Source organism: Moschus berezovskii, chromosome 4 (genome assembly GCF_049115385.1).
Source record: "Moschus berezovskii isolate FMDL1 chromosome 4, NW_MosBer_1.0, whole genome shotgun sequence".
Classification (NCBI taxonomy): Eukaryota; Metazoa; Chordata; class Mammalia; order Artiodactyla; family Moschidae; genus Moschus; species Moschus berezovskii.
The window spans coordinates 51,654,871-51,682,063 of NC_142463.1; the positions used below are offsets into that span (position 1 = coordinate 51,654,871).

Genomic DNA, 27,193 nt, shown 5'->3' on the forward strand with positions numbered 1-27,193 from the left:
CACAGTCAAAGGCTTTGGCATAGTCAATGAAGCAGAAATAGATGTTTTTCTGGAACTCTCTTGCTTTTTTTCGATGATCCAATGGATTTTGGTAATTTGATCTCTGGTGCCTCTGCCTTTTCTAAAACCTGCTTGAACATCTGGGAGTTCACGGTTCACATATTGCTGAAGCCTGGCTTGGAGAATTTTGAGCATGACTTTACTAGCGTGTGAGATGTAGTTTGAGCATTCTTTGGCATTGCCTTTTTTGGGGATTGGAATGAAGACTGACCTTTTCCAGTCCTGTGCCCACTGCTGATTTTTCCAAATTTGCTGGCATATTGAGTGCAGCACTTTCACAGCATCATCTTTCAGGATTTGAAATAGCTCAACTGGAATTCCATCACCTCCACTTTAGATTATCTTCAATTATTTAAATCTGTCATACCAATTTATTTAGTATTGTTTTAAATTTATTTTCAGCCAATTTATATTTTATTTTGAGATGCTTAAATTGTAAAAAGTTATTCTTAAGAAAGAGAAGTCATTCCCCAAACATTCTCATTGCTATTACACAAAAGCAGATTAAATAAAGGCATGGGTACTCCATATTTTGATTGAAATCAACATTTCTATGAACAGAAGGTATTTAAATATATATTCACCAAGGGGCTTAGAATTATTAGATTGCTTGATGTTGCAGGTATTATTTATGCTCTCATTTTTTTCTTACATTTTCCAATTTTTCTGTGCTGCTGTGCACTGACATTGTAATAACAAATATAAATTAAAGAAGTGAAAATAAGATAAAACAATAAAATCAATGAATTCAGAACTTTTTGGTCTTGGGAAGTTCTACTTTTAATTTCTAAGTAGTTATCCATCATTGGTATGCCCTATTTGGTAATGAAGTTTAGTAAATTTTTTAAAAATTAAAATTTTGCTCCATACCTTGCTTTTTTTTTCTAGCCCAAAGAATCTTGGACTTCTCCCTATGGCAGTATAAATAATTTACCTTATTTTTAAATATTATTTAATATGCTATAACATTTTTAAACAATAAATTCTTAGGTGTCTTCCAAACGTTCACTATTGGAAATATTATAATTCTAAAATCCCTGAATCTATTTCTCTTCACATACATGTATGTTCCTAGGATAAATTCCAATATGCTAAAATGCTTGAGTATGTTCATTTAAAATGTTGATAAATATTCCCATACTACATTCACAAACAGTTGTACCAATTTCTGTTCCTATCAATAGTGTATAAGAAACTCTCATTCCAAGTATAATCATTTTCAGTCATGTCATTAATTTACTCAACAGCATCTCAACCAATCTGTTTTGACCAAATTGCTTTTGCCTAAATCTAAGATCCTCACTCCTAATACTTGGAAAATTCAACTTACTTAAGTATGTCACACCTTCAAACAATTCTCCCATGCATATCTTTTACTATTTAGTGGGTGCTTACTACATACTCAGCAGTCATGCAAACTATTATTCTTTAGGAATTTCTTGTCTGATTTTATATTAAGTAATTTTCATTATCAATGCCATTGCAAGAATTACATGTCTTTCTTGGCGATATATTTTGACTGTGTACATCACAGTATAAACTCCAAAAAGTCAGAGAACATTGTCTGCTTTGATAATTCATATATTACTAATGCCTAGAGCAGGACCCAGTCAATAGTAAATGCCCAGTTCCACTGGATGAAAAATGTTAAGCTTAGCTGGTTGAAATTAACATGGAATTGATCTCAACCTTGTCAGCACGTATAAGTACCATTTTTTAAATTAATTTATTTTTTAACTGAAGGATAACTGCTTTACAGAATTTTGTTGTTTACTCTCAAATCTCAACACGAATCATAAGCTACCATTAAATGTCAATCCCTTACTCATTCACATCCCAAAACTTGGAAATGGTAAAATAAAAGGCCCTGTAAAGATTTAATTAATAAATCTACCCAGTGCCTCAGAGCAGATTTGGAAAATCACCTGAAAGAAAAACCATTCACTAGTCAGAAGAAATTGATTACCTGATTGATAATGGTCACATATCTAACAGAAAGTGAGTCCAATCAAGTAGAGTTAACAGATAATAGGAACTTAGAAAAGAATATAATCACCTTGGCAAACATGGAGAGTGCTCATTTGAGTACTATCTAAGGGAGAGGAAATCCCACCCATTGGACTTTGAATATTTCCAGTCCTAAAGGCAAAGTTATCCCTGGAGGATTCAGAGGGCTTTAGCCAAAGACCTTTGAGCGTTCTGGTACCTTTGGCAAGCCCATTCCTAAGATGAGACAGATGCATCGGGCTAAGAGAGCCTGATAGCATTAACATTCCATTCTACCATAACCCCTCATTCTGATTCGTACTCACTAGGCAACCATCTCATTGTTATCTGGCTTCCCATCTAGGTCTGCCTACAAGGGGAAAATGTACTCTTTCTACAAACTTTGATTTGACATCTGGTGATTTAATGGCCCCTAATTATGATTTGATTCCCTATTTTGATTTACAATAGTGACAAAAATGGGCTTGTCATGTCTTAGTTTAGTTAGCTTCAGACAATATCTCAGGACGTGACCATTTCTGGACACTAGCTTGAAATGGGAAATCTCTGGACATTTAAAGTGGAGATCAGATCCTAGAAAGTGTCAGTAGAATTGGCTTATGACCCAATAACTTCTGCCCAGCTCTAAGTAGTATTCCCTAGACAAAATGCCACCAGTTTTTAATTTATCCTTCTTTCCAAGAATGTACTATTAAATTAACTAAAATAAGGTTTGTGAAAAGTGCTTCACCAGCTAAAAAACATATTAGTTGGATTAAAATATTATTTATCATTTCGGGGTTATATTTATACTTTTAATGTGAAAATTTATTTCAATTAATTTCTTAGTGACAAGGTCATCTGTCAGCTTTAGGTAAAAACATCTTAATTTCATATGCCTTATGTTTCCTAATAATGAATGGAACTAAATTCACCCATTTGAGCATAATTACAATTGTACTCATAACACAGGTTCTTTCTTAAGCTGGCAAATGTTTCTTCTTGGTCTTAGAAATACAAACAATACCTTTGCTAATTACTAAATGTCCCAATTGTCCTTCCCTGTTAGAGTAACTCATGTTTTATGACTTCCCTACCTCCTTCCTGTGCTTTGTTTAAAATAAGTGAAAATTACCTGAGACATAACCTTGAAAAAGAAGCATAGTCAAGCTTCCAAGTGTGATTAATTCAGGATTTTTTTAAGACAGACATTCTTTTCCTTCTATATCCAACCTTCTCCAGAGTCAAACTTGAAGCAATTTCATACACTGATGGTAAAGTAAGTCAGCATGCAAATGCAAACCTATTCTTGGAAATTTTCATTTTCTAGGTTTCATGCATTTTAAAATTTGGAAGCAGTCAACACTGTGTCTATTCTTTTAGAAGTCATATCTAGCCATAAAAAGATCCTCTTTGTTTTTATACAACCTTTCAAGTTCATGAGAGATCATCTTATATTATTATAAGTCTATTCCTTACTATTTTTCCCAATAACACAGAAATTATAGGTCTTCCAATTAAAGTAAAATATAATTAAACAGAAGTACAGAGCAAGTGTTTAATAAGTACACAATATAAATTTCACTGAATAGATTAATTGAATCTAGCATCTTAAAAACTGAGAAGAAAAAGCATTTACCCCAATGGGAAGTGGAATTTCAGTTTCCAGCAATGCGGTTTTTGATCTGGATCCCAAAGTTATCTTTGGAACAGTTCGCACTGCAGGATTACTGGGAAGAGGTTGTAATCGAATTGGAGGCTGCATATTTCCAGGAGCAGTGTATGGTCGAGGGGCTGTCTAGACAATTAAGGGAAAAAATTCCATTTAAATTAGTATCTTGACATGTTTCCAGAACCAATTAATAACTCAACAAATTGCCTAGAGTAATTAATGGTGCCTTTTTACTGAACAGATTAAACTTTAATTATGTCCTTCCATTATACATACCCTTATGACCCAATGTATTTGTTAAAACATATGGTGTAGAAGTCTTCTACATACCTAAATGCCACAATTTAGAGTATTTTAGATAAAGATGTTCTCTGTTAGGTTCCTATATTTTATTCATACTGTAAACTCACTGACAATACCTAGTTGATGCTGTACATAGAATGAAAGTTTTAGTTGCTCAGTCATGTCCGACTCTTTACGACACCATGGACTGTAGCCCACCAGGCTCCCCTGTCCATGGAATTCTTGAGGCAAGAATACTGGAGTGGGTTGCCATGCCCTTCTCCAGGGATCTTCTCAACCCAGGGAACCGAACCCAGGTCTCCCACATTTAAGGCAGATTCTTTACCATTTGAGTCACCCGGGAAGTCCTTTATTCAATTAAATGTTAAGTTGAATAATGTTCCAATTTTAGAGACCTAAAGGCATATGATTAGAATGAACTCATTCCAGGTTTTAAGCCTTAAGACTAGTGCTGAAGTAAAAGTAGACAACATGATTCAAAACGAGGGACGGCGAATGCTTACCTCTAATGCATTACCATTTGTTCAATCTCTTCCTTGAACTATTAGGAAAACAAAAATGAAACTTTGGAAAATGCTATCAAAATGTAGATGTTTGGAGATGTTTTCCAAGCTAGAGAGTTTCCATTTGCTCCTCTTCTCTGCCTTCTCCTCTCTGCTCTGGCTGCTGGGAGTCATTTCTTAATGGACCATATCAACTAACCTCAGGTTTCCAGTCAGATTTGGCCAGTGAAAGACACTGGCAGGAGATCAAATTCAGGAGGGAAGGAGACTGGGGTCCTAATGCTGCTGGACCCTCCTGCCAAGGTCACGATGGTCCAACTGGGTCCCTCCACCAAAGTCCACAGCTCTTCAGGAAGTCTTCTTCCAGAAACTGCATGCTGGTTCTGGTGTGCAATACCTCCCTTTCCCCTTAGTCCTACATGATGTGGTTCCCCACTGTGTTCACCCCAGCACGCTTTACATCCCTAGTTGGTTTCCCTTAACCCTGCCCGCATCTTTCTAAATAGTTTCTTTATTAAACTCGTCCTAATTACCCTATTTGTGTGAGCCATCTGTTTCCTGCTGAGACCCTGACTGATGCATTTTCTAATCAAGAATGTACTGCAGAGAACACCAGAAGTGCCAGTTCAGAGCATTAGGTGTGCCTTTGGGAGCACTGACAGAACATTGTAACCTTAGCATAAAGATCAGCAATGTTTCAAAAATGGAAAAAACAAAATGTTTGGCCCAGTTGTTCTATTACAATAAAATAGTGGTAAACCTGCTAAGAATAATACATGCAAATTTGGGTAAGAGGGTGTAAGAAAGATAGTAAATGATTCATAAAAAAGGTTTATTACATTGACTCTAAAGAATAGTGACCACAAACATTCAACTCTGGAAAAGTGTTGTATAAATACAATAAAAATGGTGATAGGGCTGCTCCCACCACCAAAAATTGATCTAATATGTTGCCAAAGCTCTGCTTTTGTTAAGTCAGCACTTACTGAATTCCAATTCTAGTCACTGTGAGGAGATGAAACAGTAATTTGTAACATCTAATGGCAACACAAGACAATTAGTGTCAAATGAACCACACAAATACTGCCAAAGAGATAATAATAACAAAATACATGAGAACTAATCTCAGTTCAGTTCAGTCGCTCAGTCGTGTCCGACTCTCCGCGACCCCATGAATCACAGCACGCCAGGCCTCCCTATCCATCACCAACTCCCGGAGCTCACTCAAACTCATGTCCACAGAGTCGGTGATGCCATCCAGCCATCTCATTCTCCGTCGTCCCCTTCTCCTCCTGCCCCCAACCTTTCCCAGCATCAGAGTCTTTTCCAGTGAGTCAACTCGTCGCATGAGGTGGCCAAAGTATTGCAGTTTCAGCTTTAGCATCAGTCCTTCCAATGAACACCCAGGATCAATCTCCCTTAGAATGGACTGGTTGGATCTCCTTGCAGTACAAGGGACTCTCAAGAGTCTTCTCCAACACCACAGTTCAAAAGCATCAGTTCTTCGGCGATCAGCTTTCTTCACAGTCCAACTCTCACATCCATACACGACCACGGGAAAAACCATAGCCTTGACTAGACGGACCTTTGTTGGCAAAGTAATGTCTCTGATTTTTAATATATTATCAAGCTTGGTCATAACTTTGCTTCCAAGGAGTAAGCATCTTTTAATTTCATGGCTGCAATCAGCATCTGCAGTGATTTTGGAACCCAAAAAAATCAAGTCTGACACTGTTTCCACTGTTTTTCCATCTATTTCCCATGAAGTGATGGGACCAGATGCCATGATCTTTGTTTTCTGAATGTTGAGCTTCAAGCCAACCTTTTCACTCTCCTCTTTCACTTTCATCAAGAGGCTTTTGAGTTCCTCTTCACTTTCTGCCATAAGGGTAGTGTCATCTGCATATCTGAGATTATTGATATTTCTCCCAGCAATCTTGATTCCAGCTTGTGCTTCTTCCAGCCCAGCGTTCCTCATGATGTACTCTGCATATAAGTTAAATAAGCAAGGTGACAATATACAGCCTTGACGTGCTCCTTTTCCTATTTGGAACCAGTCTGTTGTTCCATGTCCAGTTCTAACTGTTGCTTCCCTACCTGCATACAGGTTTCTCAAAAGGCAGGTCAGGTGGTCTGGGATTCCCATCTCTTTCAGAATTTTCCACAGTTTATTGTGATCCACACAGTCAAAGACTTTGGCACAGTCAATGAAGCAGAAATAGATGTTTTTCTGGAACTCTCTTGCTTTCTCCATGATCCAGCGGATGTTGGCAATTTGATCCCTGGTGCCTCTGCCTTTCCTAAAACCTGCTTGATCATCTGGGAGTTCATGGTTCACATATTGCTGAAGCCTGGCTTGGAGAATTTTGAGCATGACTTTACTAGCGTGTGAGATGAGTGCAATTGTGCGGTAGTTTGAGCATTCTTTGAGAACTAATCTACTTAGAACTAAAAGTTATTTGGAATAAGCCAATGAGACAAGTATTAAAAATGAAAGCTTCACAGAAGTAGTTACATTTTATCCAAATGAATGAGCAATAAAGGATAATGTTAAATAGAAAAGAGGGATGGTGAATTTGGACATCCAAGTAAGAAGAATCAGTTGTGAACCAAACATGGAAAGGAGAGCAAAAGTAATATATCCAAGATTTGCTTTCCTTTCTTTGTGTAATATAACATTTATTAGGGAACATGTGTGCTGTGTTTAGTCGCTCGGTCGTGTCCAACTCTTTGCTGCCCCATGAACTGCAATCCATGGGGATTCTCCAGGTAAGAACACTGGAGTGGATTGCCATGCCTTCCTCCAAGTGATCTTCCCAGCCCAGGTCAATCAATCCCAGGTCTCCCACATTGCAGGAAAATTCTTTACTGACTGAGCCACCTGAGAAGTCCAAGAATACTGGAGAGGGTAGCCTAATCCTTCTCTGGGGGTCTTCCCAACCTAGGAATCAAACTGGGGTCTCCTGAATTACAGGCAGATTATTTACCAGCTGAGCTTCCAAGGAAGCCCATTAGGGAAGATGGCTATAACAAATAAAAACTATATTTCCCAGCATCTCTTCCAATTCCATATAGACGTATGCCTCAGTTTTGGCCAATAAGATGTGAGCAGAAGTGATATATGAAACTTCTAGATCATGTTCTTGGAAAGAAAAAAAATGTCTTCACTTTCCCCTTATCCTCTTCTCTGAGGCTGAAATATCCACATGGTAATATACAGGGATGCCTGGCGTGCTGCAGTCCATTGGGTCACAAAGGGTTGGACATGACTGAGCAACTGAACAACAAAAATATGCCATCGTGGCTTGAGTGGATGAAGACAACACACTAAATATGGCAGATCAGTGACACAAAAGGAGTCTGAGCTTTTTATGACTGAGAAAGTAGAGATGGCACAGGACCTGAAACTTAATGTGGGGAGCACATCCTCACATTAAAGTTGTTTTTTGGTATCTGCACACAAACCTAAACAGGAAACCAAGTGGATTGACTAGAACAACATTTAGTTGAAAGAAATAGGACATAAACCTCTATGAGCCAAAAGGTGCAAGGTCTTAAAACCCACAAAGAGAAATCAAACTAGATGTTTTCTGAAAAAGGGAATCAGATTATCCAAAAGAATTCTTTTGATCTCTGTGAAAGAAATATGCCTTAAGACTCACTCCTGTCTAAAAATCCAACCGAATACAAAAACACTGAACGTTGGATTCGGAAAGCAGGTTACTATAAACTAAAACATGATCTATTTGCTGCTGTGCTCTAAATGTTACTTCCCCACATTTGCATTCAGTTAGATGAATGTGGCAGTCAAATGTTTAACTGATTACATGTATCTCTAAAAAACAAATCTGTACCATTCAACTAACAGCTGTGAGCTACAAACTGTTGTAGTTCACATCAGAAGCCACCTTAAATTTGCTACACTTTAAACTGTTCATAATGTATTTTCTGGGAATAAATATGGCACTGTAGCTTAACATTTTCAAAACTGTACCAGAATGTGAATTGAAATTGACTACCTGGTGATTACTCAGCATAGCTGAGCATTTCTAATTCTTCTAAGAAGATCTCTGGGGGTGAATTTTCCAAGCATGTACAAAATTACTTGAATGACTCTCCACAGTTTTAATGGCATAGTGCAGCTAAAAGCTACATGCTATTTTGAAAGTCCAGGTGCAATTAGTGATCAAGTGCAGTAACTATTCACTGTATGCTTTCCTTATTCACTAAAGAAAGTTCAAAGAGAAAAATGGATGGCAGTATCCCCAAAGGATTATCTTCATCCCAATAGCACCTAGAGGTCAGGAGTCAAGTTTAGAGGATATGTAAGCAAGTCAGGGAAACAATAAAGAAGAACTTGAATTTCTGTAAAATGCGAAGTACAATTCTAAGATCACAATAGGTATCCCTTCCAGGGCAGAAGCACTGCAGGGGGTGATCAAGTGAGGGATCCTGGCTTACGAGATAGAAAGGCTGCTAAAGTGCTGGTGTCAGTGTTTCCTGTAATTTTTAAATTACTTCCTCACTCCTGCCACATTAAGATCTCCTGGATGTATCATAAACTACTTATTGAGGCTGTTCAGCTGGAAAATTGAAAAGAAAGCCTTTCAAGGGTTTTTTCTCCCTAAACAGGTGGGAAGATAGAAAACGGAACTTGATTATTTCTTTTGTTTCACCCAGGATAAGCTTTTGAGATTCTAGTGAATCTGCCACCTAATGAAAGAATATTTGTGTACATATACATTTAAATGAAGCCTGGAAATATGGTAACAAAGGAAAGACAGTTTGTTTTTATAACTTGGGCTGTTCATTGGTAAATGTCAAAACATATTTACCTTTGAAAAATGTCAAAGCTTAACACTATATGTGATGAACCTACTTCAATAATCTGTGAAAGCACTGCAATACCTCTATAAATACTGTGCAATCCAAAAAATGTTCATGCTAGCAAGGAAATATATTAGGCCACAAAAAGCAAGAATAAAGATGTCATCAAAGCTATTTGTTGAAAGCTGAAACCATCAACTGCCAACAAATATTTTGCAAATCTCTTCCTGTATTTATAGTTTCAAACTACCTATTTCTTCTAGCAAATACCACCCCTAGGTTGTAAATGAATTGAACTAGAATGAAATGTAGGGGTATGTGATTTCTTTAAATAGAACTTTTGTACATTTAATTATTTTTCTTTTAGATTATGTACATATACTTCTGATAAAAGAACCTCAGATGTAAGTATCTGGTTCGTGTTCTATAGTATATTGAATTTGTGTGCATAAAAAAACCTTTACAGATAAGATAAGAGTAGAGAGAAAAGCAAGAACAAAATCCAGAAGTCAGAAAATCTAGAACATGTATGGAACAACCAATGGTTCAACTGTGCTGCACTACAGTGCATAGGGTCGCAAAGAGTCAGACACAACTGAACACACTCACACATTGGGTGCTAAAGGGTAGTGGTAAGGAAAAATATTAAGATAGCTAAATTGATGTCATGTGGTTTGGGGTCTTAAATGTCAGTTGCAAGAGTCTGGATTTCTCTATAGGTGACACAGAGCCAGTGAAGGTACTTGGGCATGTAAGTAACAAATAATCTGCACTTCAAGAAAACTAATCTAGTAGTAACAAAATGGATTGGACAGTGGTGACATTGGCTGAAGGTGGGACATTCAGTAGGCACAGAGTTGAATGGATATAAGACTATAAGGATGATACAACCATGTACCCAGAGTGCATTCTTTCTGAGAATTATAAGAAATAGTGAATTAATTATTGGCATGGTGCAAGTCAGCACGATTAATGTGACTCACCGGTGTTACTGGACTGGAATGCCCTTCATCAACCAGAACACTATGGCCACGGTTAGTCTTGGGGCCAGCGGGGGGGTGGGGAGACAGGAAGGGTATGTTATTTTCTATAGTCCATCTCGTGTGCTCTCCCTAGAATAAGAAAGTGATTTAACAAATCAATGCATAATTAGTCATCTAGGTTAAATTAACAGAGAAGAAGTGTTATATGACTAGAGAAGTTCTTCCTCATGCTTTTCTAAAGTACTCCATCTGAGGACCATCTTAATAACGAAGAGATGTTTCTACAGCTGTACTAGAGAGCTGGGTATGGTAGTGAAAGGCAAGAAATTGAGTATGCTTTACCTAAAGGGACAGCTGTGCTCATGGTAATAGCCACAGAGGCAATGTATCCTTAGTTTTAGCATAATATTTATTAATTTGCTTGAAGCAGATCACTAAAGAAGCACAATGTTCCTCATTACTTTGATCAGTAGAGACGACCAGAACGTATTACATTTCTGTCTTTAAAAAATTAAATAATGCCATAAGCAAAAGGTTATACATGACATAAGGGGGGCTTAAAATTAAGTCTTTTGCTGAGTGAAGCTACAGGTGAAAATCGTGATGAATAAAAGCCATACAAGGAGGAAATGAAGTGTCTATCAGGAATTTCTGCAATGTTGCAACATGCCCATGTACCTGGATAGTGTGTCTGGTAATACAGGCAAGAGTGAATACAACACTGTTTCAGAAACCATTTCCAGTAACCATTTTCTCCATCAACACTTCAGCAGATAAATTATAGAATCTATCATTCCTTGACAGAGAACACTATTGGCAAAGTTGACTTAACTACAAATCTTTCCACACCAACTTTTCTGATCTGGAGAAACTGACCTATTGTCTGTTATTCAACAACACTTTTATAACAGGAGTATGTTTTGACCAAGATAAAATAGACAGATTTGAGTCTATCAGGCAAGAGGGAAAATTACTGTTTCCTACTGCAAGTTATTCTACAGAAGCTCCACGAATATTCATCAGTTTGTGAAATGTGTCTTAAGTCCCACATTTGTAGTACTACACTGAAATTGAAGAACAACATGTGGGTTTGAATGACTCAACAAATTGAGTAAAACTGCCAGCCTAAACTGAAACCTTTCAAATATGCCTAATTGAATCTCTCAACTCTTGATTTAAATGTATATATCTCCTAAGTTGACTGCAAAGAAAAAAAAATATCAAATGCAAAAGTAGAAAACAGGAATTTTTAAATGACTTCACAAAACCTCTAAATCTTGTGTTTTGTTTACTAATATAGATCTTTCCTACCATATATTTTCAAAGGTCACATTCACATGAAAAAGTACTATTGGATAATTCTTGAAATGCTCCATTTTCCATCACATGGAGAATATCACTATCTATTTTTACCTTCTTATGACAAACAAATCTTTTGGTCTCTATCACAAATCAGTCAAGAAAATACAAAAGCAAAATTTCAAACTTAAGGACATTTTCAAGTTTTTCTTTGAATTAATTGTGTCTGATACAATTTCTCTTGTACTGTAGCTCCTATTTTGTTACGATCTTCCAGAATAACAGTGGCCAAGATTCAAGTATGGTGGAACCATTTGATGTCAGTTACAAGTTACCCCAAAATAAAGTGACCCCAAAGAGCTTCAATAATAGTACCACTGACCTTCAAAATCATGAAATAATATTATGAAGTAAAATAGTTATGGAACGCCTTACCTTAAATCTCTGAATCCGCTCCTTCCTAGCTAAGGTCTCCAGTTTCTTTTTAATTTCAAGCTGATGGTAACGCTAAGCAAAGAGGAAAGAGTAAAGGAAAGCATCATATCAATTATAGTAAAGAATTTTTGAGAGGAAAATAACCCCACTAGCTAACGGTATTCTCAATTACCCCTCTTGTCACTGAGATGGAGAAGAATCATGTGCATAAGTGTGCAAGTGGGAATATAAATTGGTGCAACTCTTTGGAAAGCCAATTTCTAACATACATTAGGCAGTTAAAAGTGCTCCTACTCTATCACCCATAAATTTCACTTCTAAACCTAGGGGAAAACCTAAATAATAAAAAAAAATGTTTTATGCACAAAGATGCTGTCTGAAATTTTTTTGTTTTCCTTCAAAGCAAAAATTCAGAAGCATTATAAACTTTAAAGAGAATGGTTTAAGTTTGGGGCACATCCATCTAAACGGAACAGAATGTAATTTTTAAAATAAGGTCCCGAAAGATTTGGCTTTAAAAATGGAAAATGCATGTAATGCTGATAAAAGTAGAATGCTGAACTGCATGGAAATGCAATTTTGTTGATCGAGCTCACATCGTGTGCCTGTCCCAGTGCTGGGAGAGTGTCTCGTGAATATCATCTCTTCTTGAATAATCCCAATTGCTAAGCAGTCTAGTTCTACAAATGAAGGAACTGAGGCAGAGGACCATGAACTTACCCCAGGTCACACATCTAGTTAGTGGTGGAACTGTAATTTGAATCCTAGTTCTGGGCCTCCCTGGTGGCTTAGCTGGTAAAGAATCCGCCTGCAATGCTGGAGACCTGGGTTTGATCCCCTGGAGAAGGGAAAGACTACCCACTCCAGTATTCTGGCCTGGAGAATTCCATGGACCGTATAGTCCATGGGGTTGCAGAGAGTTGGCACAACTGAGCGACTTTCACTTTCTTTCTGACATTAACTTCCTGGCTTGTCTTTTTTTTTTTTTGAGAAACCATGTTTCTCTCACACCATGATATGGGTTTATTAATGTCTATATATTAATAGACAAAAGACAAAAAGGAAATGTGATTGTGTTAACAGCAGTTATCTCTGAGAGGAGAAATTATGCATAGTTATTTTCTTTTTTTATGTTTTCCAAAGTTTTGGTAGTATATTAGTTATATAACTTGAAAATAAATTTCATGTAAAAATAATCTGCTTATAATTCAATTTGAAATCATTCAGACACCTTTGAGAGTGCTTGATATACTGTTGCTTTTAAAAACTGTTTTTTAACTGTCCTTGATCCCCTCCTGCTGCCTTTAAGACACTGCAGACTCAATCATTCCCTCTATAAGTATCATTGGTCTTCTTCTCAAAGACTTTCTTCTGTCTTTCTTTCCTGTTATCTCACCCACTTATCACCAAACTTCACTAGAGTCACTATCAACTATTCCCCACCTTCCGTTTATTCTCACCTCACTGCAGTCTCCACTCCCACCCTCACTCCTCTCTGTGCGTGTGTGAGTGCTCAGTCGTTTCAGTCGTGTCTAACTCTTTGCAACCCTGTGGCCTGTAGCCCACCAGGCTCCTCTGTCCATGGGGTTCTCCATCCAAGCAAGAACACTGGAGTGGGTTGCCATGCCCTCCTCCAGATCTTCCAGACCCAGGGATCAAACCAGTGTCTCCTGCATCGCAAGAGGATTCTTCACTCACTGAGCCACCTGGGAAGCCCTACTCCTTTCTACCATCTCTGAAACCACTTTCACCAAGGCTAGCAATGTCTTTGCCCTTGAGGTCAAACAGAATTTCCTTTTCTCCCCAGTAGTCATCTTACGGAACCATTCTGTAGCTTGTATGACCCTGCTGGCTTCCAGATCACCACTCTATCAGGTTTTCCCACCAGCTGGAGGCTCTTATCTAGTCCATGTTGTTGTTCCCAGTTTCCTGCAAGACACACACCACCAAGCTAGAAACCTCAGAGTGGCTCCCGTGCCTCCCTCCCTCTCCTGGTCCAGGCAGAGTCGGTCTTGCTGTTCTCTCTCCCTCTTCCAGATCCCCGTGGACAGCTGCTTCGCCCTGGCACTTCCACTACTGCTGTGAGCCCACACCCTCTGGCAACAGCTTCCTAATTGACCTCCCACCTCCAATCTTTTCCAGCTCATTAATCCATCTTCCACATTTTTAGCAACATCATCTTTCTAAAGCAGCTCTGCTCATTAATTTCACTCCCCTGCTGAAAAATGTTTCATCGCCTCATCACCTACACATCTAACCTAGCTGAGAATTGAAGGCCTCAAGAAACAGGGCCCCAAACTTACTAGAGAGTGTCACTTGCTGCCACTTTTTCTGCCAACTCACAGTGCAGTCTGGCCTCAGTGAGCTTTCCTTTCCACCCACAATGCCCCCTCACACCTCTGCAACTTCACATCTGCTTTGCTTACATCTTTTCATGTCAGGAATGCTTTGCTTAGATCTTTTCATGTCAAGTCGCATTCAGTCCTCCAGGCTCAGTTCAAATGGCAGGACCTCTGTTCAGCTTCTTCCTACTCTTACAGAGGCAAGTCATCATTCCCTGCTTTTCTGGGTTCAGTCTCTTTGTTCTTTTTGTCTAGCATGTGATTACTTTCTACAGCATTTTCTAAAAAATTATATCTCACAGATCACGTAACCCCATACTGGTACATGGTAAGCTGGCAATTAACTTTTCTTGTATGAATGAATATATGAATACTAAAACCAATATTAGTAAACAGTATTGGCATAAACTAAATGTGAGACAAAGGTGACAAATTAGAAATACCAAATATTTTATTTTAAATTATATTAATATATTATGTATAATATAAAGTTATATTATATATTACACATTAACATTTATCTGAACTGTTTATTTCAAACTTTAAGAATACATAAAGACTTTAATAACTGCACATTTAATAGTCATGACGTGTGCATTATATGAAACTTTAGAAAACCAAAGTTCAAGGATCAAAACTGATATAGAACTTGGTCCCTATTGACTAAGTCTGAAATTATGTATAGGTTAATTTTACACTCTACTATTTTTTCAACATTAGTTGTAGAATTCCAACTAATACTTTTACAAGGAAGTGATCTGAGAGCCATAAACAATGATTCTATATAATTCATACCCATGATATAAGTCACAAAGTGTTAGTCGCTCAGTCATGTCTGACTCTTTGCAACTGCACAGACTGTAGCCTGCCAGGCTCCTCTGTCCATGTAATTCTCTAGGTAAGAATACTGGAGTGGGTATACACTCCTTTCGCCAGGGGATCTTCCTGACCCAGGATTTGAACCCTGGTCTCCTACATTGCAGGCAGATTCTCTACTGCCTGAGCTACCAGGGAAGCCCATAAATCACAAAATGAATTCCTAAATGAACAAATCATATACATCTGAAGTGAGCATTACACTTGCTCACTTTAGTAGCAGCATACTAATAAACATTTTCAGTGACACTACACCCACTCCAGTACTCTTGCCTAGAAAATCCCATGGATGGAGGAGCCTGGCAGGCTACAGTCCACGGGGTCGCTAAGAGTCGGACACGACTGAGCGACTTCACTTCACTTCACACTTACCATTGGTTTACTCTTGATTCTACAGTTATTCATAATTGTATAGTGCACCCACAGGTCAATGGTTTCATGAACCAAGTTTTCTGATTTACTGCTACTTGGTCAAGCAGAGAAGTGACATGCTTTTTCACAGACATTAAAACAATGTCGATGCTTGAAACTACAAGTTCCATGGAGCAAGGCTAAAATGATTTATCAAGTTAGCTAGATATCTTTCTAAAAATGCCATGTCAGATTGGAAAAAAAAAGTTGTAGATGCTTGGGTTGTGAATCTATGCTGACCAATGTAGCCTAAAGTAGGAGGGACAGCAGATGTTCCAATGCCTGTTCCTTGAAATTTAGCATACGGCTGAACTTCGGAGCCTTCAAAGAATAACAAATCTGAAATAATTCATGGCAGTGGAATTACTGATATTTAAACAGATGTCACTTTTTTTTAGCAAATGGAAATTGAGGTACAGATGGTGAGGACTGGTATGTTTTAAAGAAGCCATTATGGACTAAAAATCTACATTTGTTAAATTAAATATCACAAATTATACAACGAAGTCCATATTTTTCCCTAACTGAAATGAAGAAATGCTTACTTTGGTGTCTTGCCTCCTCTCGTTACTTAGAGAGATATACAGTATTTCTCAAGTCACCTTGTTTCATTAATTTTTAATGAAATACAGGGAGAATTCCCCCTGCTTCTGGGTACAGAAAGTATTAATTTTCTTACTAGAAAGTATCAGTTGTGAAGAAAATAGTTAATACTTGTACCTCCATATCAAGAACCTTATGGAAAATAGCCTGGGCTAAGCACTCCCGGATGTATTTTTGGTGATCCTTCTTCATGATATTTAGTTTGTATTCCTTTTCAGAAAGTATTCTTCCATTTCTTGTGATCTGTCATGAATAAATAAAACATACATAGAAACACAAAGCAGAGAAATAGATGGACAGTCAGTTAATCAGAAAGAGAAATAGGCAGCATTTTTAAAGCCTATAGAGTACAGTACTATGGTTGATAAACTTTCACTTTTAATGAATGTTTCATAAGGTGAAAAAAAAGCAAAAGGCAGTCTCATAAACTCATCATTGGGAAAACACATACAGGTGGTGCACTTGATGTTTAAAACAAGGTTTTCATTAGCGTAACAATTTTCCCTTGATAGAACCCAGGTGTTCTTTTCATTTCTTTTTTTGAACACATTGGGGAAGAAGGGGTGGGGTGCTACCTTGAAACAATGAATAGGAGCAGTGATAACAAGGCTGATGATCTCACAGGAAATACTTTGAAGGGCAAAACATGTAAGCTACAGAGGATCTCATCAATTTGTTTTTAAAATAATTGGTTTCATTACTTTGTTTTCACACTGCTTTTCTTCTTCTACTCTCCAGCCCAGAATGTAATTTAATTTGCTGTGATTCAGATATTTTCAGATTATACTCTACTACAGATACAAAGTATTCCAGATGGGTTTCAAGAGACATCATTGCAAGTCCCAGGAGTGATAGTTTCTGATTTTTATTTTATTCCTTCCTATGTCCTATGGGCATATTTGTTCTATTTTTAATATCTTCCCTAAACTGAGGATGTTATACTTCCTAGAATGTTCATCTTCTTCCTTTTCCCTTATTTAAACACTGCTCTTCTCTTCTCATCTAATTCAAGCCCACATATTTCTTAACTGATAACTAGGTTTTTAGCACTGTTGTCGCAACATATTGGAGTATTGAGATCAACCAGAATTGTGCTACAAGTGATTGGTTATTGATCATCATCTTCATGAATGCATTTTCTAACAGAAGAAAGGGGTGTGGTTATAGAAAGTGTGCTTGGAACTGTGAATAAATCAGTTACAGACCTTGAAATGTGTTGTCTATGGGATACCATGTCCTGTTTATCCAATCAGGAAAAATTGTTGAGAACTTCCTGTACTGCCCCTCCCTCAGCAATTAACATTGTTATTTCTCCCCGATTAGACTGGAAGCTTCTAAAGGGCAGAAGTTTTTAAACTTGAGATGAAGAATCACCTGGAAGACAAGCTGAAAAAGACTGATGGGCCCTCCTCCAGTTTCTGACTTAACAGATCTGGGGTGTTGTTGTTTTGTTGCTAAGTTGTGTCTGATCCTTTTTAACCCCGTGGACTGTGGCCCACCAGTATCCTCTGTCCATGGGATTTCACAGGCAAGAAAACTGAAGTGGGTTGCCATTTCCTTCTCCAGGGGGTCTTCCCTGATCAAACCTGCATATCCTGCATTAGCAGGTGAATTCTTTATTATCTGAGCCATCAGGGAAGCAGATCTGGAGTGGTGCTCTAAGTTCCCAGATGACGCTGAACACTCCCGATTCAGAGACTGTATTTGCACGACTGCTCTAGAGAAAGGGTTGTGTCTTTGCTGTTTGAGTTGCCATGTATATAATTGGTATTCAATAAGTGCTTGTTAATGATGTTGATGAGAAATACAAAGTCCTTCTCATTTCATAGGAAGCTCACAGACTGTTATCCAAAGAAGCAGTGTTAATAGTAACCACGGTAATTACAACAACCATTTCTTCTACATCTCTGATTGTCACAACTCTGAGTGCTGGGTATCATTATCTTCATTATCTTTCTTCAACTGAACACTTTGGAGCTGAGAAACTTAAGTGTTTTGCTGAAGATTTTGTCTTGTAAATGGCAGAGCCAGGTTTCAGCCAGGTCTATCTGATAACAAAGCCCCAGGAGACAAAAAGCAAACTCTCTGAGACCTACCCAGACAGCGTGCCAAGCACATAAACAACAATTAGAAATGCGATGCATATCCTTTCAACACCATGGCAACAAGAGTTAAGGAAACTCACTGTGTTTTAAGAAAGTAAACAGCTAAAAATCGTTAGTCACACTTTTAATAACCACACCCCTTACTTTGAACGGAAAAACTATAGTATTTTTTAAAGGTTTTCACATTATAGACATTTAGAGAAGTGGAAATTTTCTGGAAATGATAGTTTTGGAACTAATGAAAGACACTGATGTATCAATAAAATGTCACATGAAATGAAAGAGTTTTTAAAAATTTAGAGGAAAATTTTAAACTGTTCATGTCTTCCACATGATATCCTGTGATTATTAAAAACAATATTTTTTCCTGAAGACAGTAAAGACTTCTCTATCCTAACTCCCTAATAGTTCCTGGTTTATACAATATGTTCAATGCTGCTAAGTCACTTCAGTCGTGTCCGACTCTGTGTGACCCCATAGACAGAAGCCCACCAGGCTGCCCCATCCCTGGGATTCTCCAGGCAAGAACACTGGAGTGGGTTGCCATTTCCTTCTCCAATGTGTGAAAGTGAAAAGTGAAAGTGAAGTCGCTCAGTCGTGTCCGACCCTTAGCGACCCCACGGACTGCAGCCCACCAGGCTGCTCCATCCATGGGATTTTCTAGGCAAGAGTACTGGAGTGGCTTGCCATTGCCTTCTCCGAATATGTTCAATAAATATGTGCTAAATAAATGAGTGAATAAACAAATGAAATATGTTGTTGGAAACTTATAGGGATTTTCCTTAATAATTTATAAGTTGCCTTAGCAGCCATCCTGACCTCTCTTCTTATCTTTTGAAACACAGACTCAAATAGATAAATCAGAACTTTGGAAAGGAAGTAATTGTTTTGAAATGAGGGAAGGGAAAAGATATTGTTAAGCTCAAAGAGGAAACTAGAAAAGATAGGGAAATATTGGACTTAATGAAACAAGAGGGCAGGTAGAAACAAAACCAAATCTTACCAGCCCTGATCTTAAGAGATGCCGCCTTATCCTTGTATTGTTAAAATATCCAGCCAGGTGTTTATCCGTGAGACTATTATACGCAGCAAGTAATCTGAAACAGAAAAATGAAACCATTAAGGTTTTATGAAGTGTTACTTGATAACCAAGGAATTCTTGACTCTCATCCCCAAACTGTGCATTATCTTTCATTCATGCAGCCAGCAGTCATGTGTGTATGTGTTTAATAAACAGGTGTTAAGCACCTATTGGGGCTTCCATGGTGGCTCAGGTAAAGAATCAGCCAGCAATTTGGAAGACGTGGGTTCGATTCTCAGGTTGGGAAGATCCCCTGCAGGAGGACATGGCAACTCACTCCAGTTGGAGAAGACTCTTGAGAGTCCCTCGGACTGCAAGGATATCAAACCAGTATTTCCTAAAGGAAATCAGTCCTGAACATTCATTGGAAGGACTGATGCTGAAACTGAAGCTCCAGGACTTTGGCCACCTGATCAAAAGAGCCAACTCATTAGAAAAGACCTGATGCTGGGAAAGATTGAAGGCAGGAGGAGAAGGGGATGACAGAGGATGAGTTGGCTGGATGGTACCACCGACTCTATGGACATTAGTTTGAGCAAGCTCTGGGAGATGGTGATGGACAGGGAGGCCTGGTGTGCTGTGGTCCATGGGTCCCAAAAGGTCAGACACAACTGAGCGACTGAACAACAAGCACCTATTGTTTTCTAGGTTTGATGATAAGAACTGGGAGACAGTTTGATGCCATTTTATCCCAAAGACAAGTATGGAAATCAGATGTGAACTATTAAATTGGTTGTGAAAAATCCAATAACAGAAAAATACAAAAAACCACAGGGACACAGAGACAGAGATCAGCAACTCCTCTTGTCAAGAAAGTCTTCTTAGAACTTCCACAGTGGTCTGGTGGTGGGAAGCACACCTGCCAGTGGGCCTGATATCTGGTCCACATGGATCCACATGCCACCAGGCAACTAAGACCTTCCTTAAGAGGCTTGTCTTGGGCGGTTACGAGATGAGTATCTCTCCACACCTGCCCACCAGAATCTTAAAAGCTTACATAGAGGCCTTAACTGGGTTCAGTCATGCACAGGGTCCCAGTGGTCTCAACAACACATTGCTCTCAAGTCTGGGGCATACACTCCATGGATGCGGGGTGGGGGATGAGGAGCCTCTGATCACCCAGGTCCAGCTTGAGGCGGTCACATGCTTTCAATAACCTCATTCAATACCTCTGCTAGATTTGAAGACCAGGATGGCACATTATTTTCAGTATCCTTACTGATGCTATTAATTATGGATCTAAATAATGATGTGTTCAACACATGAAGATACAATTTTGTTTGTGACATATTCTCATTGGTATAAGTTTCTAACCAGCTTAAGCTCAGCAATTTAGAACTGTTAACTTCCACATACATAGCTAGACAATTTCATTAATTCCACATCCAGAACCAAAAAAGAAAAAAGAAAAATTCATAGAATTCCAGCTGATTTTTAGGGTTTTTCACTTAAACGAGAACAAATTGGTTCCCTGGTCATATGCTACACCTTGGTTCAGTTCAGTTCAGTTCAGTCGCTCAGTCATGTCCGACTCTCCGCGACCCCATGAATCACAGCACGCTAGGCCTCCCTGTCCATCACCAACTCCCGGAGTACACTCAAATTCATGTCCACAGAGTCGGTGATGCCATCCAGCCATCTCATTCTCGGTCGTCCCCTTCTCCTCCCGCCCCCAACCCTTACCAGCATCAGAGTCTTTTCCAGTGATAAGGGTATAAATCACAGTTTGAAACTATGTTTTCTAAGTTTTAACCTATCCTTATTAACTGTTATCTTACAAAAGCAGGCACACTATACATGTACACATATGTATGACTGTGCATACACATATATATATACATAAATATGACTGCGTGTATATACATAGAGAGACATAGGGAGTGAAGGAAAACACATAAGCCTAAACACAGCCCTAACATAGAGCTGTCCTAAAAAATGCATGCCCTATTACCTGCCACAAAGATTAATAATCTATATGTTTAATGAACAGCTGATTCTTAACTTAAACTTATTCTGAGACCAGAGCAGGGACGCATATTATAGAATGAAGTAAATGTCATTAGCAACAATTTTATTTAGCTATTTGTATTGCCTTAATTACATGGAGATGGTATTGATGAACTTTTCCTGTCTCTTTTCTCCTTAATGCCCACCTCAGGAAAGTTCCATGCTGTTGAACAGTATGGAAAGTTTAATTTCGTCCACAAAAGAGAGTGAAAAGCATTTACAAAGCTCAGAAGCCAAGGTGCCACATGAGAGCTGCAGATGCATGAACAACTGCGGAAACCGTTATTTCACTGGGTTTACGTAAAAAGACAACCTGAGGGCTTCAGTAATGCACACACAAAACCAGCCCTGGGTAATGCTTTGAAACCATCTTTTAAATGAACTGTCTTGGTGTCCTATAGTTCATCAAAGGTTTCCTGTCTCCAAAAGGTCAACGTTGTATCCCTTACCCTTTCTGAATCTCAGAATACCTTTTCAGCAACTCATTTCAGAAAGGTGAGCAGGTGTCTCTCAGTCCTAACAATCGTGATTCCACAGTTCACAGATTCTTAAGATAAATCATTAGACTGATATCATATATAGTCTTTTGTCTGTTTTTCAGGCTCACATTTTTAAAAATCAATAGTTTTGGAATAACTGTGAGTGCTAAAACCCTGATTAAATGTAGTAGGGTCAAAATGTTAAGATAATGTGAACCTCAACTTCCCTATTGACAGTAAAATATCCCATTCTTTTCATTTAGACTTTGAAACATTTTTAATATTTAGGTCTTAATAAGAAAGCTTAGCCAGCTTTGGCACCATCTCATTCTAATTCTGCTCTCTCAGGCTCCTATTGAATGAGTATGTGTCTGTGAGGCCCCTCCAATCTTACTGAGAAATGGAATAGATCTAGGCAAGTTGAAATATTTGCACACATCAGTTTTCTCACCTTCTACTGTTTAGGAAAGATTGAGGGCCACTGGTAGGGATGCCATGTGTAAAGCATCTCTTTCCATGACTATGAATAATAACCAGCTGGGTCCCCCCAGGCTCAGTCATTTATTTTTCAGACAATGCCTTAATTTTTTTAACTGAAATTATAGATAAATGAATTGTTTGCTAACAAGAAACTGTACTAAATTATATACAGATTTAGTAAAGTGGTTGTTATGGATTGAATGTATGTTTCCCCCAAAAATTCATAGGTTGAAGAATTCCCTGGCAGTCCAGTGGTTAGGTCTCTGAGATTCCAATGGCAGGGAGCATGGGTCAGGGATCTGGGATCCCACAGGCCCAGTGGTGCTGCCAAAAAAAAGAATAAATATCAAAGGTTGAAACCGTGTTCCCCCATGTGATGGTATTAGGAGGGGGGGCCTTTGGGAGGTGGCTAGGTCATGAGGGTGGAGTTCTTATGAATGAGATTAACACTCTATAAAAGAGACCCCAGAGAGCTCCCGTGTCCCTTCCACCATGTGAGGACACAGCAAAATGGCCATCCACAAACCAGGAAGCGAGTTTTCACCAGACACTAAATCAGCTAGTGCCTTGATCTTGAATTTACCAACCTCCAGAATTGCGAGAAACAAATTTCTGTGGTTTATGCTGTCATAATACCAGTTTATGGTATTCTGTACAACAGACTGAACAGAGACAGCAAATGCAAACATTTCCACAGTCAACATATAAATGTCACCCTCATTGTGACCATCAAGCCCCCTTCACAGGGAGAGGGTAGCAATCCCATGGCTCAGTCACAGCCATATCTGTCTCATCCTTTCCACTCTGTTTCTCTTCACAGGTCTTGGTATGATTTGCAGCTTCCTTTCGCATGTATTCAATTACAAGATTTACAATTACAGACACACTTAGATTTAGCAGAGCTCTTTTGATCTTTCTGCCTTTGTTCTCTCCACTCACTGCCACTGTTTCTCCTCCCCAACACACACACACACACACACACATTGTTTCCTTGCACCCAGCACAACCCTGGACCAGATGAGGTCACCTCGCCTGGGCTGGGATTGTGCTGCATCTTGAATATTCCATTCTCTTGTAAGCTACTGTCGGCATCCGTCAAAGCTGGACTTCCTGGTCACCCACATCAGCCCTGTGATCCTCTCCTGCTCCTATCCATAAGATCAACAGCTGTATTGGTCACAGTGACCACCTGGCTACTGTGACCACATCACTCACACGCCATGCTGTTTACACAAAGGCCCATAACTAACTGGCCAAACCAACTTATTGGCTTCTTTACATGATGGACACTGGGTGGGTAACAACCCACTTTCTGGTTCAATGCACTGGGAAAACTGTCCCCCAGGAAACAAAGCAACTCTACATTGGTTCCTGTTTCCCCCCCTTCAGTCTGCACCTCCCCATTCCTGTGGTGCCTGAGTATTAAGGAGCAGCTGCTGAGTCACAGGGAGAGTGGCCTTCCCAGCTGCAGCCTTTCAACATTTGACCCTTCAACCCTTGACTCCTGCCTTCCACCATGTAGATGATATAATCAGGGCTCTGAACTAAAAAGGTCAGTTCTTATCAATCCCTCCATCTGCCCCTTAGAGAGGTTATCCATAGAAACCTAGACTAAAAGGAAAGGCATTATAATATGCATCACAGACTATTTACTGAGTACTATTTTCGGGGCATTCTGTACAGCCCCAGGGACCCAGAGATGGCACAGGCACTGTACTCATGGAGCTCCAATGGGGGGCTATGCATGTACATAAGTGTGTGTGTGTATGTGCGTGCACGCATACATGCTTGATTTCTTCCCATGTCATAGACTATTTCTTTCACAAATAGTTACTGAGTGTCCCCATGTCAGACACCATGCCCTCAGCTGGGGAAGGAGTGTGGAATTTCTGTCCCATTCCGCAGATTACACTTTCACATACATAGTCCCACTTGTCTGCTTCTAGGCCTCTGGAATGTGAGCAGTATCTGTTACAGCTCTTCCATCTTCCTAAAATGGAAAAGCTCCAAAACAGGATTATTGCTTAAGGTGAGTCAGTCCAAAGAAAACACGACAAGAGTAAGGCATCCTGGACCACACTGATAGAGGAATCTCTTGAGCCCCAACACCCACTCCCAGCATGCCAGTCCCCACACCGTCTACTTCTGTAGAGGGAGGGATGTAGGGAGGGAGAGGGATGTAGTGGTAAAGACTCCAGCTTCAGTCCAATCTGGTTTTACCATTACTGGCTGCACAACTGGGAGCACATGAATTAACCTCCCCGAGTGAGCCTTGATGATTCTGCCTTCCACAAGACACTCCAACAGTTACACAATTCAGTCAAGTTCCTTGCTACTTTACAACAAGGATCACCTTTCCTTCAGTTTCCAATAACGTAGTCCTCATTTCTGTCTGAGACTCCATCAGAATGGCCATTACCATCCATATTTCTACCAGTGTTCTGTACCGTGATGTGTTGTGTAGGAAGCGGATGCTTCCTCTCCTGCTCCTTTTTCTTTGAGTCCTCATGAGAATCACCTTTAAAAGCCCCTTCAGGAGAAAATAGTTTCACACCATATATATCTGATAAGGGGTTGGTTAATATCAAAATTATATAAAGAATTCATATAACTCAATAGCAAAAGCAAACAAAATAAAAAACAAAAACACAGATAATCAGATTAGAAAATGGGAAAAACACCTGAATAGATATTTTTCCAAAGACTTATAAATGGTCAACAGGAACATGAAAAGGTGCTCAGCATCATTAGCCACCAGGGAAATGCAAATCAAAAACACACTGAAATATTATCTCACACCTGTTAAAATGATTATTATCAAAAAGACAAGAGATAACATGTTTTGCCAAGGATGTGGAGCAAAGGAAATCTGTGTGCACTGTTGGTGGGAATTTAAATTGGTGCGGCCACTGTAGAAAACAGTATGGAGGTTTCTCAAAAAATTATAAAATAGAACTCCCGTATGACCCAGCATCCCACGCTTGGGTACACATATAAAGGAAATAAGATCACTATCTCAAAAAGGTATCTGTACCTCCATGTTAATTTGGAGCATTATTCATAATAATCAAGACATGGAAACAAGTATCCATCAATAGAAAAATGGATAAAGAAAATGTAATACACACACACTTGAATATTATTCAACCATAAAAAAAATGAGGAAATCCTGTCATTTATGACACAAATGGACCTTGAAGATTGTCAAGTGAAGTAAGCCAAAATGTGAAAAAGAAACACTGTATGATCTCACTTATATATGGAATCTAAAAATCCAAACATAGAAACACAATAGAATGGTGACTGCCAGGAACTCAGGGGTGGGAGAAATGGAAGAGACTGATTAAAGGGTACAAACTTCTGATTATAACGTAAGTAAGTTCTGGGAATCTAACACATAGCATGGTGACCTAGCAAGGTTATGCACAAAATCTTTCAAGCTAGGCTTCAGCAGCACATTAACCAAGAAATTCCAGATGTACAAGCTGGGTTTCAAAGAGGCAGGGAAACCAGAGATCAAATTGCCAACATTTATTGGATCATGGAGAAAGAAAGGGAGTTCCAAAAAACATCTACTTATGCTTCATTGACTATGTTAAAGCCTCTGACTGTGTGGATCACAATAAACTGTGGAAAATTCTTAAAGAGATGGGAATATCAGATCATCTTACCTGTCTCCTGAGAAACCTGTATGTGTGCTAAGAAGCAACAGTTAGAATCAGACATGAAACAACTGGTTCAAAATTGGGAAAGGAGTATAACAATATTGTATATTGTCACCCTGCTTATTTAATTTATATGCAGAGTACATCATGCAAAATGCTGGGCTGGATGATGTACAAGCTGGACTCAAGATTGCTAGGAGTATTTACACCACAGAATTGGCAAACACTACAAGTCAAGTCTCTTTTTTTCTTTCTGAGTCAGTTTATTAGCACACCACTGACTAAATTTAAAAATAAGTAGCAAGATATATAACATGAGATAAATAAAATGATTAATTATATGAGCCAACATATAGAAATATGTTTCATATACTTTTAATCCAGAAATTGATCTTTTGTATTTAATATTTGATCAAATGGCCTAATATTCCTATCCAACTTTCTCCTATCCCTAACAACAACAACAACAAAAAAACACATAAGGACTCCAACAAATACACTGATATTTTTCAGCAGCATTTCAATCAGGAAATTTTATGCAAGATGTCTCTTTACATTGCCGCAAATGGAAAGATTCAACTCATCTACCAGTCTGGAAAAACTGATTACACCATTGTATGCTCAACAGAATCAAGTGAGACTTAGGTGAATGAGCACAGTTTTATTACTAAGGATGAGAAGCCTAATCAAGAAGTGTTTTACATTTCAGAGGTCACTAAATCTGCAATTTGTAGAGTCTGATGGTGTCCAAGGGGTGCCTATATCAAATCTCCATTGCCAAGGCAGGCTTTCAGCCAGATAAAATGTTTCCTCAACTCACATACCAAGTGCTTGTACTGGGAAAGCAAGTTAAACAAACCACAGGATATTATGGCTTGATTGCCTTCACGTTACAGTTCATGAAGAATGGAGCACAGTGCACCAAGCAAAATGTCTCTCTTTCTGTCCACCAGAAAAAAATTTGCAAGAATCTACTGAACTCCCACTCCACGAAGAAACTCATCACATTCACGCCAGCCAACCAAATCAAAGATTTTGAATCGCAGTGAGTCTTAGCAAAGAAGTTAATAATATCT

General features: G+C 38.8%; 1 protein-coding gene across 1 annotated transcript in view; it reads right to left on the reverse strand.

The window, feature by feature from the left end:
- ERICH3 (glutamate rich 3) overlaps positions 1–27,193 on the reverse strand; it is a 125,308-nt gene that overhangs the window by 74,817 nt on the left and 23,298 nt on the right. Inside the window, exons 2-6 of the mRNA XM_055403336.2 lie at positions 19,409–19,502; positions 16,418–16,543; positions 12,069–12,140; positions 10,335–10,463; positions 3,686–3,844 (exon numbers count right to left, since the gene is read on the reverse strand). Of these exons, the coding sequence (XP_055259311.2) occupies positions 3,686–3,844; positions 10,335–10,463; positions 12,069–12,140; positions 16,418–16,543; positions 19,409–19,502 (580 nt within the window). The remainder of the gene's footprint in view (positions 1–3,685; positions 3,845–10,334; positions 10,464–12,068; positions 12,141–16,417; positions 16,544–19,408; positions 19,503–27,193) is intronic.